General features: G+C 37.3%; 1 protein-coding gene across 2 annotated transcripts in view; it reads right to left on the bottom strand.

The window, feature by feature from the left end:
- Positions 1-22,430, bottom strand: part of SEL1L (SEL1L adaptor subunit of SYVN1 ubiquitin ligase) — a 37,425-nt gene that overhangs the window by 8,379 nt on the left and 6,616 nt on the right. The window contains exons 2-19 of one of the 2 annotated variants that reach the window (XM_059819607.1): positions 21,694-21,731; positions 21,139-21,361; positions 17,325-17,492; positions 16,582-16,687; positions 14,663-14,825; positions 12,774-12,827; positions 12,634-12,693; positions 11,931-12,012; positions 11,470-11,624; positions 10,644-10,700; positions 9,554-9,622; positions 6,156-6,233; positions 5,589-5,651; positions 4,752-4,839; positions 4,345-4,493; positions 3,775-3,940; positions 2,101-2,175; positions 807-979 (exon numbers count right to left, since the gene is read on the bottom strand). In XM_059819607.1, the coding sequence (XP_059675590.1) occupies positions 807-979; positions 2,101-2,175; positions 3,775-3,940; positions 4,345-4,493; positions 4,752-4,839; positions 5,589-5,651; positions 6,156-6,233; positions 9,554-9,622; positions 10,644-10,700; positions 11,470-11,624; positions 11,931-12,012; positions 12,634-12,693; positions 12,774-12,827; positions 14,663-14,825; positions 16,582-16,687; positions 17,325-17,492; positions 21,139-21,361; positions 21,694-21,731 (1,967 nt within the window). The remainder of the gene's footprint in view (positions 1-806; positions 980-2,100; positions 2,176-3,774; positions 3,941-4,344; positions 4,494-4,751; positions 4,840-5,588; positions 5,652-6,155; positions 6,234-9,553; positions 9,623-10,643; positions 10,701-11,469; positions 11,625-11,930; positions 12,013-12,633; positions 12,694-12,773; positions 12,828-14,662; positions 14,826-16,581; positions 16,688-17,324; positions 17,493-21,138; positions 21,362-21,693; positions 21,732-22,430) is intronic. The other variant, XM_059819608.1, reaches the window with a different exon arrangement.

Raw genomic sequence — 22,430 nt, 5'->3', positions numbered from 1 at the left:
AATAATTAAAAGGTGCATACCTCAACAAAACCCAAATGTTGAAGCTCACTGGAAATAAGGAAAATGAAACCATTTCTTACAGTTTCAGGTAACCCAGAAAATATTACTAAATCCATACATTAAATTTCGTGAATTAACCATATTAAGGTAAGGTAGGCTGATCAAAATTAGCATGCAATTATTAATTACATTATTTTAACACATACAAGAACATGTTGCTCTGGATTCCATCAATTTTAGTTAACTCACTGACAGCCAGACACTGTAGGCTTCCTAAGAGAACCAGATATATTGCCTTCTTTTATGCAATGCAGTTTGTAAAGCAAATGGTGGCCTAGCCTAATTTGAAAAACCGTAGCTAATAATCAGATTGTTGTTGGCGCTTATGGTTTGTTACCGAAGATGCACGGAGCTTGTTTTCAAAATGTCATGATAAAGAAAACGAATTAACCAGCATTTCAAAGAATGAGAACAATCTTGTGCTAAAATACTCTGAACCTGGAACTGATTTGCATTTATTTCATTACACTTTCAAGTCTTGAAAACATTACTCAAGCATATGGCATTCTTTTTGCCAACCTTCACAATTTTGGGCAAATAGTTTTTTCCCTATGCCTCATTTCTTCACATAGGTAAGTGTGAAGTGGATATACTTATCCATTTGCTATTGAAGAATGTATTGAGACATATACTAATTCCTACTAAGTAGTTATATAGTGCCCAAAGCCCAGTAGTGGTTATGGACTTCATCTGCTATTAGTAAATGCACCGTAATGAAGCCAACTATCAGCCTACAGCTAACTCACCTGCTTAATGCCCAATCCCTTCTCATGCATGTAGCCCAGATTAAACATTGCTTGGGCACTGTGCTGTTGCTCTGATGCCAGTCGATAGTGAATAAACGCAGTTTCATAATCAACATCAGTACCAAACCCATAAAAATGGTAATCTCCAAGTTTAATTCTTGCAACAGTATACCCTGTAAATCAAGAAACAACAACAAAAAAGATAAAACAGCTAGGCAAAGAAAGCCTTTTAGTTTCATATGAAGATGCAATAAGGGCTTTAGTATTACTTTCCACAGTTTGCATGAACTGTCTCCCTTTTTCCCTCTCTCACATAAACAGCTTTTTGTTTTGTTTTTAATTGGGTTTAGCTAACCAAAACGCAACCGATTTCTATTTTCAGGAAAGTCCTTTTCCCAGTAAACCTACCAACATTTTTATTGCTATTTAGTGGCATCAGTTGAAAAGCTGTATCATGTTGCTCATAGTCACTTATTACAGAAAAACGTTTCATTTTTTATATGGTCATTAAGGACTTCAGATTTGTTTTTAAAACAGAAACACTGAAAACTTGAAAAATAAAGTCTCTCATGATCATTTGGTAATTGAATACTTAACCATTCCTTCCTCTCAATTTCCAACTTTCTACTAAAAGCAAAGTAGGTCTGAAGACAAAACTCTTAGGCTCCATTTGCATGATACACTTGCTCTTAAGTAAAAAGCTCATAGACAGACATTATACAGATGCACCCGTATGAAAGTTAGATACCTCACACTGAGATATTTAATGACTAAGTTTAGTTTTGCTTATTTTAGGATAGGATCACAAGCGCCAGAGTTTAAACTTGGGTTGGTTGGACATCAAGACTGCATTCTTCATCACTAAGCTTTGCTTGCTTTGATTAGTAAATTGCATTTCTTATAAATGATGGCAAGTACCAAAATCCTAAAGGGTACTTTGTATCTATTTTTCCAAGTGGATTTATTTTTAGAAAAGTCAGTGTAAACATTCTTAATGCTGTTTAACACTGCACTGTAATTCCATATGGAATGGCAAAAGAAACACACTGTACATTTGTGTTCTAGTCCTGTTAACCTTCAGGATCTCAGAATGGCTCAGAACTGCAAGTATATTGCAATGACATTATAGCTAACAGTGGAACAAAGAACAGCAACTACCCTATGTGGAATATAACTAATGTTGAACAGACGGAGGTAAGCTTTCCCTCCTTCCCTGTTTTATAGAAAACATGAAATCAAACATTAATGGCTCTACTAAAAATAAACTAATTGGAATTGTGAGGTACGGACATACCTTGAGAAGCTGCTCTATTCCAGTGAAGCAAAGCTCGAGGATAGGTTTCATTTTCTCCTACTATGCTAGCTTCTTCTAGAGAAAAAATGTAATTCAGTTAAATAGGAACATGGTATATGCACACAAGACCACAAAAATGCTTATATTCAGTCTGCTGAAGTGAATTAAAAACTTGAAGTAGTCTGTGCTATAGCACAAACAAGATTCAACCCATCTGAAACTTACAAAAACCCATTTCATTTATATGGTCTTTCCATATATCTGCCCACGTAAGAGCGAGGAACAACCTGTATCATTTAATCCTGAAATATTGCTTACCAAGTGTCTCTCTCATTCCTGTTCTAGGAGATTCTGAAGCATACTTGAGGAACGCCAGAAGATGCAAGTCTTAAGAGCACACAATTCGGGCTCTGATAAAGGTGCACTCAAATACAAGGCTAAATTACAATCTATTTTAGTTTGACCATCTAAAAACCAAGACTAGTCAAGTAAAACAAAGGCTTAAACTCCTTAACAAGCCAGAAACTGCGTATTTTACACAGCAATGCTACAGCTACTTCAGAACAGAAGTTATTTTACTTGTCCATGTCATAAACTGAGGGTTGCTGAAGTATTAGAATCCAGACAGATTTATAACTTTTTTCACTTTACTGTAAGTATGGTTTCAGCTATACTATCTCACAGCTGACATGCAGATTTTCTGTATAAAGCGTATAAAATAATTTTAAATTCATCTCCAGTCGACAAGCAGAATTTTAACCCAGGGAAAGATGCTATTTCTTGCAAGACTGCACTCCCAGCCAAGACCGTCATAGCTGTAGCTTACATAGAAGAGCCACTAAGGCACCTTTAAAAAACATTAACTGGAAATTAAGATGTTAGATTACCCTATCACCCAAACAGCTGATTTTTGTATTAAGATACAAAGCCCTAAAGCTGGTAATGAGACACCTAGATTTCTGGATTTGAGATCCAGAAAGTTTAAAATACTGGATTTTGTAGTTTCAAGAAAGATTTGTCACTTGTACTTCCATTGTTTCCCAATGACCTCAAATGCTAAGAAATCAAATTTCTAGCCACCTAGTTGCAATAAGAGACCTGGGACAAGTTTTTTCAAATCTAACCGAACCAACTGCCCAGCTTTTCATCCCTGCTTCAAGAGTAGTACGAGTAAAGTTACAATAAAACCCTGGGGGGCGGGGCGGGGCGGGGCGGGGCGGGGGGGGGGGGAAGTGCTGAGAAAAGACATTACAAGATAAAGAATAAAGGAAACTGAAGCTTGTATGCATAGTAAAGGCCAAAGGTAAAACTAATGCAATTCTTACTTTATAAACTTAAAAATAAAATGTTAAGGCTGTGTTTAGAAAGTCCAGGGAAGAAGATTTTCAGCACTGTGCAAGTTTCTAAAGCATTCTCTCCCTATCCCATTTTTTAAATCCTGTAAGTCAGAATTTAAGTGTATTCTAACTTTTAGGCCATAAGGCTATCCTCAGAGGTGAAAATTAAAACTGACTGCTTTCCAGTGTGAAGAGCAGGAAAGAGGACAAGAATCTCACTGAAGTTCTAACTGAACAAGAGCTATACAATTATATCCTAGAGCATTCTAGCTTTCTACTAAATGGGCTACTGCAGGCCAACTCTAAAAAAAATTTCAGTACAAATTCAGGTCCTTACTCTGATCAAGTATGAAAGCAGCATTGCTTTGTGCAACTTCGTAACCTTGTTCTGCCAGAAGAAGATATTGAACCACAGCAGAATTTGAATCACCATCTTTATAGCTGTTGTAGGCAGTCATCAGCCTTTCAGACCAACGCCCCCGCTCACATACGTTCTTAAACAACTGGGGAAGAAAAAAACAAAAGGGGGGAGAAGACTGGTTGTCAGGAACTTCAGAGATTTTGGTTTTGCAAGAGGTAAACCTTTAACATTCAAATGCCTGTTCAAAATATTTACATTTCAAAGGAAAAACTTGATAGACGAACTCACTGCTTAAGACAGGCTTACTTTAAGATACAGGTCACTAAGCAAATACATGGCAAGATTCAGATGCTTCCTCAGAATTATTCTTAGTATCAGCTTTTTTGTTACACTTAAACCCATGTCTAAATGAAGAATTCAGTACTTCCAAAATACTGATATTTGCTTTGGTTTTAGCTAAGACAAATTTCCTATACAAGCTGACGTGGTTATATCCAACCTTTTGTAAGTCAGTATTATTTGATCTTTATAAATGGATGACCTTACCTCAACAGCAGTATGACAGGATCGCATCACTCCAGTGCCAGTAGCATGCATCTGAGCCAGATTATAAAAAGCCAGGATGTGGCCACCCTGGGAGGCCAAGTTAAAATATTTCAAAGCTTGTTTATAGTCTCTCTTGACTCCAATGCCATCTAAAAGAAAGAATAAAATCATTACTATTCATTCCTCCTGAAAACCAAAGTTGTATGAAATGCAATATGTACTTACTCTTCAAAATCATTAAAGAAAAGTGTTGTGGAAGTGTTAGAAAAAAGCAGAACAACATATAAATTCAATGCAGTAATACCTCTCTACATGCAGTATATCTACACTTCTAATGCCACCTAGTGAACAGTTACTGAAAGGGCAGATGCTTACACTCGGCAAATCATCATTTTGATGCCACTTACTGTAATACATGGAACCTAGTTGAAGTTGTCCATCAACCCATCCCTGTTCTGCAGCCTTCTGGAAATACTTCAGTGCTAGCTCATAGTTCTGCAGGAAGATTTGGTCCAGTCATTAGAGCCTTGCAATACACCACAATTTAAGTAAAGAAAGAAAATACGCGTGCACGCATGTTTAAGTGCATGGACAGATCTATATTACAGAAAAATTACAGCGAGATGTTTTAGTGCTAAAATATTCACCCGGCCAAAATTTGGAAACAAAAAATAAAATGGCCTACAATGATATTACCATGTCTTAAGTCTGTAGCTATCTCAAAGCTGGCATCCATATACAGCATTGCTATGAATAGTTATGCTTAACAGAACAGATGCCCTGTTCTGTTTCTAGAACAATTATTTAAGTTATTTCCTCAACTTTGGGCTAATTCAACTTTTGAATATCTGTTTGCACAGCTAAATATAAACATTTGACAAGAAACCTTCTTGTGGAAAAAGCAACAAGGCAAATGAACTAACTAAAAGTTTCAGAGTGTTCCTCCATCTCACAAGTTACACAAAATGGGGACAGTTAGGATTTTTATTTCACAAGAAAATGAGAGCCAAGTTCAAAACTCCTACTAAAAATTCACACTGCTATGCATTTCTAACAGCTTCAGCAACATTTTCAAACTTAGTGAAATTTTTTTTATATTACAGATTTCCTCATGGCATTTTCAGTGTTAACAGAAATCTTCACAATTAAGTCTTCTACAGTACTTCACTCCACAGAAAAAGTTTGTTGACAACAAGAAGTTACACAATCACCTACGATTAGGAAGATGACTGTCAAAAGCTTACCACTGGAACACCTCTTCCGTAGAGGTAAGCCATTCCTAATCCACTCTGTCCAACTGGATTACCCTGAAAACACAGGAGAACACTTCTGCAAAGAAAGGCAAAATCTACAGCTACATCTTTCAAATTTGGTATGTCTTTAACATCACTTAAACAAATACTGCTTAAGATAGATTTGCTTTGTAACTTTGCTCCTAGTAAGTAATAGTTATTTAGGGAGAAAATAGCATCTTTGGTAATTTTTATTCAGTGACTACACAGGTTATTAACAGGAAAAAGAATTAACAAAATTGCAGGCTATTTAGGTGGACAGTTATTTCATACTGATGCCAGCATTCATAAGAGTTAGACTCCTTGTGCTGAACACAGCTTCATGAAACACCATGACCAGAACTGGAGGCAGTTTCCAACATCTTAGACAAGCAGGGTTTAATTATGGGCTAATCTGGGACAGAAGTTGGGAGTAGGTGTACGCACATGGAAGTGCACAAAAAGAAGCATGTGCAGCATTTCCAAGCTAATTAACTTTTTAGCGCATATGCTGTATTTCTAGCTTACAGGTAATCATACCATATCAGCGGCTTTCTTGAAATACTGAAGAGCTGTTTCATTGCTCTGAGGTACAACATCACTTCCTTCTGAGTACATCTGAAGGAAAAAGACATCATTGAAGAATAGCTGAAGAAGTTAGTTTAGCATGAAAATCATGAAGCATCTTCACTTTGCATATGAGAGGGAGTCTACTGTACTATTAGACTATTCTGACTATTGCATTACTGAATAATCATTAAAGAACTTGCCCAGAGGCAGAAAACACATGTCTACACTGTAAAATTCGGATTCAGAGGGTTTAACTTTCTAATGGAGAATGAACTATCCATAAAAATCAAAAAGTCTTCATGAAAATACCCTTCAATTTTTGAGTTCCACCAGTGTGCAGTGAAGAACACAATCAGGCAAAAATCTGGTGACACCAGTGGAAGTCAAACTATATTGGCAGTTAAAATACTTCTTGAAAACAAAGCAAAAATTGGTTACTAAACCCTGTTCATTTCAGCATTTATTAGATAGAAAACACTCAAGCAAGAACCTGCAACTTCTCGTGTCAGGTACCTTGACCAACACATTATGCTATTTTTTCATGCTCTAAGAACATGAATTTTGCATCCTGTACTGCAATGACACCCTGAAAAAGATAAGCTAGAGCTGCTGCTTATTGCAGCCTAACCTCAGAAGGTACTCAAATGGAGAAGCAAGAATTTAGCTCCTCACAGTGTGAAGGTAGCCTGCAACCCAGATCTCAGGCAAGTGACCTGAACTCCTTTCTAAGCAGTAACACATTAACATCAGCAATAGCAGCTTGTCAATCATGTTTTAGATTAAAAAAGGACTTAATTTTGAGAAAACTGGTACAGTGGCCCACCTTGCAGATAGACTCAGGGTTTGGTTCAGAGTAGATGCAGACCTATTGGCAACTCTGACTCAGATGCCTCAGTTCTCTACACAGAATAAGAATACAGATGTCGTTCCCCTTTCCTTCCTGAACTTATTTCCCACTGGCAAAATTCTGAGAAGCGTAGCTTTTCCCCCACACACTGTGGCCTACTCTGAGTTTTGAATGCCACCACAGAAAAAGGGCATTTAGGTATTTAACTACTTAATTTAAAAAAAAAAATAATCTATTTAAAGCACTATTTAGAAAAAACAAAAAGTTCCTAAAGTGAAGGAGCAAGTAGAAAGTTTAGACCAGACGTAATATACTACGACACTCAAATCTTGCAGGACAATTCAAAACAGTAGCAAAACAGAAGTACTTAGACTCCAGCATTCAAGTTTTAAGACTGCCTGATATCACAAGGTAGGAAATATCTGCTATTTTTCACTGAAAGGCAGTCAATTTCATAGAATCGCAGAATCATTTAGGGTGGAAAAGACCTTTAAGATCATCAAGTCCAACCGTAAACCTAATGCTGCTAAGTCTACCACTAAACCATGTCCCTAAGCACGTCATCCACTGTCTTCTAAATACCTCCAGGGATGGTGACTCAACCACCTCCCTGGGCAGCCTGGTCCAGTGTCTGACAACCCTTTCAGTGAAGAAGTTTTTCCTAATATCCAGTCTAAACTTCCCCTGATGCAACTTGTGGCCATTTCTTCTTGTCCTATCACTCGTCACTTGGGAGAAGAGGCCAACACCCACCTCTCTGCAACCCCCTTTCAGGTAGTTGTAGAGAGTGATAAGGGCTCCCCTGAGCCTCCTCTTCTCCAGGCTAAACAACCCCAGCTCTCTCAACTGCTCCTCATAAGACTTGTGCTCCAGAACCCTCACCAGCTTTGTCACCCTTCTCTGGACACGCTCCAGCACCTCAATGTCCTCCTTGTAGTGAGGGGCCCAAAACTGAACACAGGATTTGAGGTGCGGCCTCACCAGAGCCGAGAATAGGGGCACGATCACTTCCCTACTCCTGCTGGCCACACTATTCCTAATACAGGCCAGGATGCCATTGGCCTTCTTGGCCACCTGGGCACACTGCTGGCTCATATTCAGAAGGCTATCGACCAACACTCCCAGGTCCTTTTCTGCAGGGCAGCTTTCCAGCCACTCATCCCCAAGACTGTATCATTACATGGGGTTGTTGTGACCCAATTGTAGTACTCAGCACTTGGCTTTGTTGAAACTCATCCAATTGGCCTTGGCCCATCAATCCAGCCTGTCCAGATCCCTCTGCAGAGCCTTCCTACCCTCAAGCTGATCAACACACCTGCCCAACTTGGTGTCATCTGCAAACTTATGAGGGTATACTCAATGCCCTCAAGGAGACCATTGATAAAGATATTATCAGTTGGGCAAAGAGGAACCTTATGAAATTCAACAAAGGCAAGTGTAGGGTAGTGCACCTGGGGCGGAACAACACCATGCGTCAGTACAGGTTAGGGGCTGACCTGCTGGAGAGCAGCTCTGTGGAAAAGGACCTGGGAGTCCTGGGGGACAACAGGATGACCATGAGCCACCAATGTGCCCTTGTGGCCAAGAAGGCCAATGGCATCCTGGGGGGCATCAAGAAGAGTGTGGCTAGCAGGTCAAGGGAGGTTATCATCCCCCTCTACTCTGCCCTGGTGAGGCCGCATCTGGAGTACTGTGTCCAGCTCTGGGCTCCCCGGTTCAGGAAGGACAGGGAGCTGCTGGAGAGGGTACAGCAAAGGGCTACAAAGATGATTAGGGGACTGGAACATCTTTCTTATGAGGAAAGGCTGAGGGACTTGGGTCTTTTTAGTCTGGAGAAGAGAAGACTGAGGGGGGATCTTACTAATGCTTACAAACACTTGAGGGGTGGGTGCCAGGAGGACGGGGCCAGTCTTTTTTCAGTGGTGCCCAGTGGCAGCACAAGAGGTAATGGGCACAGACTTGGTCATAGGAAGTTCCACCTGAACATGAGGAGGAAATTCTTTACTGTGAGGGTGGCAGAGCACTGGAACAAGCTGCCCAGAGAGGTTGTGGAGTCTCCTTCTCTGGAGACATTCAAAACTCTCCTGGATGCATTCCTGTGCAATCTGCTCTAGGTGAACCTGCTCTGGCGGTGGGGTTGGACTAGATGATCTCCAGAGGTCCCTTCCAACTCCTGTGATATTAAACAAAACTGGCCCCAATACTGAGCCCTGGGGAACACTACTTGTGACCGGCCACCAACTGGATTTAACTCCATTCACCACAACCCTTTGGGCTCAGCCATCCAGCCAGTTTTTTTACACAGCGAAGAGTGCGCCCATCCAAGCCGTGAGCAGCCAGTTTCTCCAGAAGAATGCTGTGGGAAACTCTGTCAAAGGCTTCAGTGAAGTCTAGGTAGACTATATCCACAGCCTTTCCATCACCGAAGCGGGTCACTTTGTCATAGAAGGAGATCAGGTTCGTCAGGCAGGACCTGCCTTTCATAAACCCATGCTTAGTTTTGAGAGTGTTCATATCTTACCTTTCCTAGAAAGGCCATGGCATGTGAATTGCCAGCATTAGCTGCTTGATTGAAGTACTCAAATGCTCGCTGCAGGGAAGAAAACAAGTATTTTAGCCACCATGAGTATGATTTGAGTACCTTTTCTTGCAAATGGAGCAGAGGCAAGTAGGCTGTTTGTCAAGCTACCAGGTTTTTCTGGGGATAAGAGTTTTCAATCCCACCTAATTTAATATATGTAACAGGGTTCTCCACTTATAATTGGAGCATTAAGCAGCAATCCCTCTCAACAGTATATTCCAAAAACCAGAGGGAAAAAAATACTACAACAACTGCTACTACACACAAGCTACGTAGGTAAATCTTACTTCCTCATTGTACCTCCAAACCCTGTTTAGAAAAAGAGAGATCTGCCAGTTCCTACTCCAGTTTTACACAGAGCTTGGTTCTATTCATTCTGACCACTTGAGATCACCTCTGAACCCTTACAGAGGAGTCATTTTAAGGTATTTTAAATGTGATGACTATTAAATAATTTCTGGTTGGCAGCTGAGTCTGAAATAATCCTCAGGACTGCACATCCTCAGTTCTCCATTTTTTCAATACATACTTTAAGAAGAGGTTATTTTAACTTCTATAAGCACTAGCTAGGTTGGCTTACATCATCAGAAGTTCTATTTTCAATGCACACTTAATATCCTTAGTATTGAAAGTTGCACTGTTTTGTCTACAGAAGCAAAATATTCTTGCAAGCTGCATAAACTAGACTATCATCGCTAATGCGTGCACAGTGCGTCATGAAGATTCTACTACACGTATGAAAGCCCAGGCAGTTTCAAGTACTACTTGATAAAAACCAGGTCTTTGTTTTTAACTTCCTCATTTCTAAGATGATTAGCCTTGAAATAATTGTGTAAGAAAATCAGCTCCATGTACTAGTCACATAAAGATCAAGCTTTATTGAATCAATTAAGTTTTATTGAACAAGACTATTGAAGTCATTAAATACTTTACAGTGGTACATAAACACTTTTGCTTCACTGTGGTCTCAGCTATACTTTCTCCCGCTCCGCCAAGTGTAATATGCATCAGAGATATACAGAAAGGGTACCTGATGATTTTGCTCTACTCCTCTTCCTCCGTGCAAGTGCAACTGTCCAAGGCCAACCTAAAAATAAATTTTACATTGCAAATAAGCCACTTTTCCCTAGGGACTTTCTTATTCTAGTAATACAGATACCAGTGAGCTAATTACATGCACAAAGGCAGACCATATCAGAGTTAAAGATGCCACAAAGTCTGAAGGCGCAGATTTGCTTCTATGACTATAGTACAGTCCTGTTTTTCACATTAGCCTAAGTGGAAATTTATCCTAAATAAAAGTGACATGACTGTCCTAGATACAAAATAATAATTGTTCATTTGAATTCTGCCTACCAATTCTTAAGTCATATATGACCAAGCTGAATTGTGAGAATTTGCCTGTATTAGTGTTATCCCCTCCTGCACTGTGTGTAGAAGAGGTCCAGCCTGCAGCATGTTGAAGTCATGTAAGAGCAGAAGCAGCAAGCAATTAAGGTCCCCTGCCAGGGCCAGTTCTTTTCACCAAGGCTTCCTCCACAACATCTAAAGCTATCCTTAAACTAGTCTGGCTGGTTCCTAATGAAAGCCAAGATCCTCTTTCCTAAGATACTAAAGTTGTAATGGACTTATTTTCCACAAAAATTTGCATTTTCTGTCCAAATTTTCTGTCCTACTTTAAACACACTAAAATATAACCCTCCTCTCACAAAAACTAATCACAAAAACAGGAAATAGCAACCAGGTTGACTTAGGAGGAAGAAAAAACTGAAACTCCAACGTCTTCCCATATTTCATAAAGCTGTTCCTGTAATTCTTGAAAACCTCTGCATGCCAAAAGGTGAACTTAATCTTACCTGTGCTTGTACATCTCCTTTCTCTGCTAAAAACTGGTAATACTGAATCAAGTCTTCTTCTAGCATCCCACTTGCCATTCCCGGATTTTCTACCTCATCTGCTAGGCGAATTCGCTGAACCACTGTGCCACCAGTCAAGGAAATGTCACTAGCAACTGAAAAACAACATGAATTTTCAGACAGTTTTGTTCAATACAAATATTACACTGCAACTTAGTAAAAACAGATCTCTACAGAGCTTCAAAAAGTTACTCAGAGAGAATGAATTACTTTGACACTTTGACATTTCAATAGAGATAAAAATAGCATATCATGATTCAGAACCAAACAGATAACTTATTAAATAGCAGGAATTCTCTATTTTTATACTATTAGTGTTGATAGTACTTTAGTATCTTCTAGGTGAACGATACAGAAATACATAGAAGGTCAAGAATGTTAGCCTAATAAAAAGTTTTTACCGTGATTAGCTACAAGTCGGTAGTGAGTGAGAGCAGATTCACAACTTTGAAGGACTCCTATCCCAGCCCAATACCGGTAACCCTAGAAAGGAAAATATAGAAATATGGGATTATTGGTTATTTGACAACATACTGTTTGCCAGGTTACAAACTTTTTTCACATTACTTGAGCAAGACTTGATGAGACTATAGGCAAAACAAAGGCCACAAGTACATGGTGTCTGCATTAAAAGCAAGTGACTGATACCATTAAAGGTTAAGCATAGCCAGTATACTTCAGATAGTACTCAGGAAAAAAGCAAATAAGCAGAATGATACTTATGGGTGAAAACCTAAAGCCTTTTACTTACACATGTTGCACTTTATTTGTCTTAAATCTCACAATACTGATTAAAACAGCATCTTCTGTAAAGATCTCCGGCTTTCACAGTTCTCATTAGCCTATTAAAAGTCTGACACTTCTGCTTTAAGTCAAGAGATGTAAACATGGTCCATATAAATTCACAGTGGTATACAACTTAAAATGAGCGGACTTTTCCTTAAGTTAACAAGGAATAGCAGGGAAGATACTATTGCCCACCCAATGCATGCACGATGATCTAATATTTGGACAGTGTATTCACATGAATGCAAGTCTTACATTAAAAATTTAAGAGTGCAAAAAAGTTCTTGCATGTGTAAAGTTATTAACTATCTTACTTACCAAGATCATATGGGCGATCAGATTTCCTCCTAAAGCTCCAAAAGTGTAATACACCAGGGCCTTAAAACAAAATCATTGGTTATTTAACATCTGCCTCCAAGATAAAATACAGGAGTACACACTGAAGATTTCTAAGTTACCTTAGCTTGACTAGAATTGACTCCTAGACCAGATGCATATAGAAATCCAAGAGCCTAGAAATAAATAAAGTTTGTCAGCACATCCTTCGAAAAATCCAGGATCAGTTTTCCTGGAATACATAAGTATAAAGAAGTCAAACAACAATTCAAATAATATGCCAAGCTCTATCTCCACTTTGGTACCTCCTATATGTAGGCTCTTCCCTGCTGCTTTTAAAGTATGAAGTTTCTAAATTATTCAGTTGCCTAGGACACTAACACAAATACATCTCACCAAAATTCACTCTAGTGGATTGAAAGCAAGAAAACAACTACTACTTCCCTGAATACCAAATGCAGATCCAAAGGTCCTGAACAGTACAAGTATGCCAGCTTAAAGACCCTCAAGTGAAGATCAGCAATATCTGTCAGGTTATTCATGTATCCTATTTGTCTCATACATAGTGCAAACATACACGAACCATGACCTTCTCTAGAAGAGTCTTACTGTTTGATTTACTGTCTAACAGATCTTATGAATTTACTATTTTGCATCTGTTCTGCCATGGGTTAGTAGTTGCATTTATCACTATAAATATAAGCCATTAGAATGCACAGAGCTGTTTGGCTGGTTTCTTTTTTCCAAGTTATTTTTATTCTTAAAATTTACATAATTACTGTTCTATCTGTAACACCTGTTACAGCTGTGTGGCTCAGAGGAGAAACTAGTAGCACAGAAGATAACAGTATATATATGAAGGTGTCTATGTTTCACAGTGTTCTAAGACTATTCTAGGCAATTCTGAAAGCACACCAAAAAAAAAAAAAAAAAAAAATCACCTCATGCAGACAGTATTGAATTCTAGACCAAAAAAGTCAAGGTCTCCATTGAGATACAAAGTTTTTACAGAAAACATGTTCCTGCTTTCTATGGTAAATCAACACTCCAACATTAAACAGGGAACAGCAGGAGACTTGTTAGCCAAAGAGCTAAAAGAAACTGGGTAAGTCCTAAAGAAGCTGACACTTCCAAAACAAAAGAGAACTAAACAACAAGCATATGCAGATATTCAGACATTAAAATTGGTAACACCCACCTTTTATGACATTACATGTGAACAATTACATATAAACAATTCTATAATGTTGAAAGGAACATAGACAAAGTGAGTCCCATTCCACTAAACAGCTTTCAAGATTACTAGGAGTTTTTAACTTCCTAGATTATAAACTTGTGTTCGTATATCTACCTATCTCAAAGATAAAACTGCAGATGAAAAGCCACAACAAACCACAAGAAAAAAAAGTAACACAGAGTTTCAGAGAAGATTTGTTGGCTGGAATCACCTGTATCTATCTGTTTTTTGACTTCTACATCCAATCTAGTCAGGCATACAACAGATAAGAAATTACATTAAAAGACCACCACCATACTATATTACTGGTAGTTTAATGCTGTTTTTTTAAACTCAAAGAGAAGACCCTGTTTCTGTGTGTTTATCTTGAGGGTGCAGCTGCCATTTGTCACTGCACCCTCAGTAATGCTAGCAGCATACAGAAGGCAGGTAGAGCAGAAGCATTTGGAGGTCAATCTTTGAACCAAAGCAAGGCACTGGTGAAATTTAAAAAGGTAAAGGCAATGAGTAGTCAGGATTAGGAAATGCTTAGGCAAGCATTAATAAAATACAGATCCTGAATCAGAGCCTGAACCAAATGTTTTACATCAAGTTTTCAAACAGTTTAAAAAAGCAGCACTCTGTCTGCTATCCTTTTTAACTAGACAACTACTTACTGTTCTCATTCTATTCTGGATGCAAAAGCAATCTATAAAACCACCTCAGAATAAATACAATCTATAAAACAATTTATAAACCTATAAAAACTTCTGTAGACTCTAAGGACATACGTACCATTTGTCCTTTAGGAGAACCTTCTTCTGTTAGTTTTTCAAAAAGTTCTTTTGATGACTGGATGTTCTGCTTCAGGTAATCCCCAAACAATAAAGCATAAGACACTTTCTCCATTGCCTTGGTATGATTCATGTCAGCTGCTTTCAGAAGATATTGATATGCTCTTAAAAGAGAAAAATTTCTTAGTCACTTTGAGGCAAAGCAGCAGATTCTATTCATAAACCTGAAGATTCTGGGGAAGTGTTTTGTTCCTTTATTTTAGCCTCTATTTTTTAGAAATGCATCTACCTACAGTCATTTGTTCCAGCTCCAAATCATCCATCTATGCAACAACTCATATGATTTAGCTAACAGACAAAGTGGAGTTTAATGTTCCCTCTACTCCATATGCAAAGTAGTATGCATTTCCTCCCCTGTAAGATACACAGTAAGTTTAAGGTCAAATGATCATGTTTTTGTAGCACCAATTTCAAGTCCAGTACTAGGTATCTAGTAGGACCACTACTCTGACAGCTTCACAGATCATGATAGAAAAAACAAGCCTGAAAAAGACTGTGGAGTCTCTTTGATTTGTTGAGTACAATATCATTCCAATGAAAACACTAAGTGTTGGGTCCAAGACAACTGCATACATGATCAATTTTGTGATGAAACAGTCATGTTAACAATGAGAAAGTTCTCTGGAAACTTTCTTTCTATTTCAGCCTCAGAACTTACAGTAGCCCTCCAAAGTAATTTCACAGCAGCTGGTTTCACAGCAATTTAAAAAACTGTAACCTTAAACATCATAACACAGTACTGTCAAGAATGCTTCAGCTTGATTTCTCATGGACCTTTGATAGCATTCCAAGATTTTTCTTTACCTCTCCTTTCTATTCTTAGACTTGTTTTCTTTCTTTAGGACAGGCTGAGGCACACTTGATTCCTCACATAATTTCATCTTCTAAGAAAGCATAAGGTGTTCAAGAGAACTAAGATCTAATATTGTTTTACAATTCCTACACTATTTTATACAAAAGAATACTAGTCAAAGTCTAACAGATACTGTCTCCCTTTGTCTTTGCCAAGGTGTGATGGACAACCTCTAGCTGTGCTTCAGTTTCCCCGATACATAAATTAGAAATACGCTCCCTTATCTCCACAAACTATTTCAACGTGGTAATAGTGCTCACATAATAATCAGCAGCCTGAAGTCACCACTTACTGATGAAGTTGTCAACATGAGTACCAGGGAGTTCTAAATTAACATAGCTATTCTTAATTGTAGTGGTAAGCTGACAACTATTTCATCAGTAATTTGATATATACAGAGTAGAAAGTAAACAGACCAGAATGAACAGAACACTCATTTAATTCTTTTTTTTTGGTTTCATCTACAAGCATTACCTTTTTCTGTCATACAATGTTAATTACTAAAGTTTTGTTGAGGTTAAGTTTAATACTATTTTTATGGTGACCGAAAACATCAGAAAGCAGGAACAAAAACAGAGCAGGACAAGAAGTGCTGATTTTTCCCACTTCATCTTTGAAGCAGAATGAGAACCATACTGTAAGAAACATTTGAAAAAGGACAATTATCTTGTATCATGTTCTCAGTTTTTTGTGGGCAGTTGCCACATGTAAATTTTAGCTAGAAAACTGCAGCACCATCTTGTATTAAGTCAATGTTTTGACAACATCCACTCTTCAGAAATTAATATTATACAATTTTTAGTGGATTCAGAAGAAAGCAGGCATGAATTTGTTTTTCCAAATAACCTGAAATTACTATTTATTTTTAGTACTATCACTGCATAGTTTGATGCTAAGTCCAACAAAGTGCAAAGTCCCAGGTCAACTCATTTAAGTTATTTTTCAGTTAAGACGGAGTGACGAGCCTTGTCATCCTTCTCTTGTGGGGGTGGAAGAGGTAGACTTACTCTTTCTTCTGAGCCTTTTTACTGCTTTCGTTAAGGATTTTCATTCCGGTCTGATAAACATCCTCAGCTTCTTGCATCTGCCTTCTCTTATTGGACTGCTCTTCAGCTAAAAAAAAAAAAAAGAAAAAAAAAGAAAAGAGTACATTAAGAGCTCCAATTACAAAGCTCAAGGGTATTCTCTCAAAATTCCTATTGGTTCTAAAGGGAAAATACAGCCAGAAATATGTTTCTGAAGACCAATAAACAACCCAAGCAATTACAAAAAGCTGTCTGAAGGAGGTGTTGGATATCTTGGTAGGCAGTTTCTTCTCATGTGAAGTATCTCACATACAACTTTGCTGTTAAAATATTCTTTTCATTGCTCCAAAGCAAGCTGTGCTAGGAAGAAAGGTTCCTCCTTCAAGAGAACATTTCCTAGAGAAGGGTTGTCTTTGTGCAACAAATCAGTGAGTATAACAGGAAACACTGTCAAACCCCTATACTCCTACAGCCTCAGAAACTAAGAGTTTTATAGATGTCTTCACTGCAAGATTTCCCAAATAGCTTTGGGAAGTGGCATTTGCATTATAATATTTTCCATTATGAGAACTTTGCCTTTATAATTACTTGTGTATCACAGTATAAAGTCGCCATTAATATATGACAGGGACTTCTACACCCTGAAATAAAGGGCATTAAGAGGACTGAAAACACTAGCTTAAGAAAGCATTCCTTGGACAAGAACAAGACATCAGGGTACTTACTTTCACAGAAGCCCCACTTTTGATCTTTCTTGTAATCATAGGTTGTTGCACACCAAAGTCTGCCATCTTCCCTCCCGTCTGCAGTGCACTCTGCATACTCCTTCTCCATAAACAAAAAGGGGAAGTGGCAAGGTTCACCATCTGCAGTGCCTCCAATAGCTGTCAAAACTGAAAATACATACCCAGGAATTAGACTGCTTTCCTTTATTCCACAAATAAAAGTCATCTACTACATATAGGAAAGCCCTCCTACGTTGGCTTTAATTTCTATGAACTGCATTTAATCAAGTTTTCAGTAAAATTTCTAATTTACAAAAGCCTGAAAAAGCAATTATTTTTCTAAATAGCACTTGAAAAAAATTATTCTTATTTTTAATTAGGAAATAAAACAGGAATATAAGAAACCACATACCTTCATAGTTCTAAGCAAAGAAAGTATTTTTGTTTAGATTGGAGAAGGCAAATCTCAGTTGCATTTTTATTAACTACCAAAATAAACAGCCCTTCCTTTCACTTTCTTTTCTCTGAACTCCCTTCCTCATGCAAAACACTACGCTCAAAGTGCATTCCAGCACATATATTAATTTTAGCCTCAGGGTTAGAAGTAATCATGACAGAACCACTCACATTGCCAAATGTGATACTGAAATTACTTGAATATCTGCAAGGAGTACACTTAGAACATAAAACTGTAAGAAAAGACCTAAATAAAATCACTATGAGTTCAGTCATTTTCTATTGTTGCATATACATACATTGAAAACTTTGACTTCACCAATATATTTAAGTTGCATTCAAAATTACTTTAAACAGCATGATTTATCATTTCTCATGCGTTAGAATTTCAAATGTTATGATTCCAACACTGCAGTATTTTTAAATAAAAATCAATCTTCTATGAAGACTAAGAATTATCTTTGTTTTTTGAAAATGAAATTATTTCAATTAGCCTTTTATAAAGGTTTTTCTCTTTCACTAAGCTAAATCCAGCAGATGAGTTCAGCTTAATTTTAAGACATTTGCAAAGTCATGCAATTGAAAATGTCAGTTCAGCTTCATTTCAAGACATTTGCAAAGTCATGCAATTGAGAATGTCAATTATATGGTGCTTTTTCAAGTTAAGTTTGTAATTCTTGTGGTTATAAAGAAAGCTTGTTCTTTTTTCTAGTTCTTTTTTCTAGGGTCTATAATTGTAAGGCCTAGAGACCATACTAACTTAAAAATTTCATGTTGATTTTTTGAAGCATAAGGAACTCTCCAGGATTAGTTAGCCTGTTCAAATTGCTCTTCATAATTTGATTCCTTGGCAGATGTTCCACCACACCACTCCAAGTTAATTATCCCATAACACACAAGGAAAAAAGTTTTCAGAAATTGCATTCAAAAATAATGTGTCTAGATGCAATTAGCCTGGAATAATTTTAGACATCTGTTAACCACAGAGTAATGCACAAACTCATGCTAAGGGTACGTATTACTACAACTGATGGGACCTCTTATTACTGTCATTTGAACAAACTCCAGGTCCAGGATACTAACACTACCTGAGAACCTGAAGTTTTACTTGCATTGTTTAGTACCTCGTCTCCTGCATTGAAAGCAATTGAACACAAACCATTTATGCAGTGCTCTGCATGACAGTTAGCTGTACACTAAAGCTATGACATTACTCTGCCCCAGTCCTCCCCCTTGCCTTTTTTTAATTCTAAATTCAATCATAATGCTGTTTATCCCTCCAGATAGTAACAAATACTAACCCATAAAGCAACACAGCAATGTGATCACAGGATAAAATGCTCACCACAGTTATTTTATCATGTACTTAAGGAATGATAAATACAAACAGGCAAATAATTTCCGCAGAGGATAAATTACTTTTTGTCAAATTGAGTGTGCAAGTAGCAATTTACGTGTTTTAGTATTTCTGAATAAAGTAAATGGTATTTTATCATTATATTTTGTCCTTACTTACTTATCTCTTATCTCATACTCTATGCTGCAGGAAACTCAAGTACAGATTACTTATAAATATTGGTTACATTACTGTAAGATTCCTCCAAATAGGAAAACAAATGCAGCAGGAATTGCCTGGTAGTTTTCAGCAAAACTGTTAGTATGGAACGTGATTGTTACTAAGACATACAACACAAAAGATAAATAACCAGAAAATACAATTTTCTTTACACACAAGACCTCCTCACTAATCAGAAGAGAGCAGGACAACTTCTTAGAAGGTTAAAAGCCTTAGTAATACTAATTCTAAATTACTGAAGATGAAATTTTTTTCCTGCTCAATATCCTGCAAAATACATGTGGAAACTTGAAGAATATTATTTTTTTCCATGCAATCTCATGACTATGCACAGGAGCCAAACTGTATTTAGAAAAAGCTTTAAACTCCCTTAATGCAGTCTTGTCACCAGTAACTTGTTCAAGAGATGAAACATCTGTACCTGAGATAGATTTCTGTCCTGCTCAGTTAAAAAAGTTTGCCAGTAAAGTTGTCCTTTAGCAGTTTTTTTCCTGCCAGAATACAAGTACTTTTCCTTCAGAATTGCTTTTTAGATAAAACCAGTAACCCTCTATCCACATCACTTATTTACTTCATAAAAGGTTCAAAAAAATGCGCAAGACTTAAGTTTACGGTTTTTGAAAGTCACTTGCAATATTTTGACAGATGTAGTTAAAAACCTTAGTTGCCAGGGAGCAAGCCATCTGGTTAGATCTTTCTAATATGAGATTAAAATACCTTAAAGTTTACTTTTGAAATAGACTGCACTGACTAAATATGATGCTTAGCTCACCGTTTTGTGACAGCAAGCTATATACCTTTTTCCTGGACAACACCACACCTATCAACAGCAATACTTAATCCTATTACTGAGTTTTTACAAAATGTATACTAGTTTTGCATTAATAAGGAAGGCTTATTAGAAAACAGTGAAAGTTAGTATATAACGGTGCTCTTTTCATAACTCCTGCCTTCTTTTGACATTCAAATCTTAGTTGAGAAGATAGACAAATACTGATATTACCATGTAACTATATTTTTTCAGTGAAGTTGAAGAGTTGAAGTCCTTTTTATGGGCAAGTGAAAAGGAAGTCTTTGCTGCATAGGTTAGGGTATTCAATTGTGTCATCTAGGTTAGGGTACGCAATTGTGTCATCTAATTACCATTCACTACTAACTGCAAGTCAAAAAGCCATATTAAATTTATATTTGTATTAGTAGTAAAAAAGAAATACTAGAATCTCCTGGGAACTTGGGCACAAGGACATAAGGTTTTACCTATATTTAAAAACTTACTGACGTTTACATGCAATAAAGATGTTGCCCTAAGGCTCCCAATGCCATCCTCGGAAGCTTGTCTTTGCACCACAATTTGTTCCTTCTCTGTCAACTAACTCTCCAGGCAAACAGCCAGCAAGCTGAAACACTAATGCAATTTCTCCTTCTATGGTTGGTATACATACACACAGTGTAGTATGTATACTTGAGTCCTATTTGAAGAAATCAGGGCTTTCTCCATTTGATAGTTAAAGCTTTCTAAGAAGATGGAAAACAGTAATAATTATGGAAAGCCCTTTCAAATGCATCTAAAAATATAAATTCAAAAAATTTCAATCACAATATATTTGAAAACTTTCTGATGTTGCTTTCTAAAGAAAAAGGCAGCAATTACCATTCCATTCCAGAAAGGTTAAGACACTAGTTATTTCATATGTTCAAAATTACTATTTGTGTTCATCAACATGACAAAGTTACTCAGACGCATCTTTCTTGCCACTTGTTCAAAAGTCTGTGAGCAGTTACCTGGACTCTGTATTTCTGCATCTTCCAAATCCTTATTTAATAGATCTGACATTTCTAGAGAGTTCAAATCTTCCAGCAAATTCTCTTTCTCCTCCTCTTGACTGTGAAAGTTCTCTTCATCCTCTGATTGAGAGTCTGATTTCCCTGATTCAATGAAGATCTGACCTGCTACCACGCGAGTTCCTGTGGAATGGTCCTTTACCTGGTCCTCTGCAGATAAAGTCTGAAGGAAAGCAGCCACATAATTTAGAAGATTAGAAACTGAACAGCAGCAGCAGGCAAAAAAACCCCATTACTTTTCAAAGATATGATTAATTAACATACTAAGTTTAAACAGTAGCATCAAAAGTAAGTTGAGCTACTGTCAGCTCTTATTGACTCTCTTTCAGTTCTCTGAAAAAAACCTTTTTTTTCAAAGGTAAAGCACAGAAGAAATTAATGAGATAGCAAGAGCTACAGAACAGTTTAAAAAGGAATCAAATCCTAGTTCTGAATTTCAGATCTTTGCTCTCACTCCACAAGAAAAACAGAGTGACTAGAAACTTATTTTCTCACCTTTGACTCCAGTGATTCATCTTGACTTCCCTCTTCATCTAGAATAGATATTATAAGTCAGTAAAAAGCTTCTCCATGAGTAATTTTCTCAAAAATAAAAATAAGTTTAGCTGTAATATTGTACCATGGTTCTGAAATATTCTAGTGTACTAAGTTGACTAATGCACTTCAGAAAGACCTTGTTAGTGTTGTCAGGAAGAATCAAATGTTTCACACATGATCTTCTTCCTTAAATTATGCCAACGCAACTGTGTGTCCAATACTGGAAAAAAGTGTGGAATTTTTATTTTTTATTTTTTTAAAACCAACTCAATCCTCTACATTACTACACAGTCTGAATTATTCCAGTCCAACTAAACTACTTAAAAAGGTACGCATCAAGTGAATAGGGCCTATAGAACCTAAGGTTTTTAGTCACCAAATCAGCTTTAGTGTGAACAGCTTCAGTAGCAACCAGAAAGTTACATTAATACCACCCCACTTACAATGAAACATTGTTCTTTATAAAATGCCAATTAATTTTTCCTGACCAGCATATTCAAACCTTTATATATGCATGTCTCTCTCTTCAGAACTGTGAGAAATTAGTTTGTCTCTAAGATACTGTTCAAGAGCTGCAAGCCTTATTTAACTGTCATCTTTCTTGTCTGAATGGGCTATAATATGATATTGGATTAGAAAGATTGGGAAGGGAAGAAATGGTAAAGAAGAAAGGCTATTAGGCAGAGACCTAAAGA

Source organism: Gavia stellata, chromosome 7 (assembly GCF_030936135.1).
Source record: "Gavia stellata isolate bGavSte3 chromosome 7, bGavSte3.hap2, whole genome shotgun sequence".
In the NCBI taxonomy this organism is placed as follows: Eukaryota; Metazoa; Chordata; class Aves; order Gaviiformes; family Gaviidae; genus Gavia; species Gavia stellata.
Note: the sequence above shows the minus strand (reverse complement) of the source record. Positions and strands in the feature narration are given on the sequence as shown.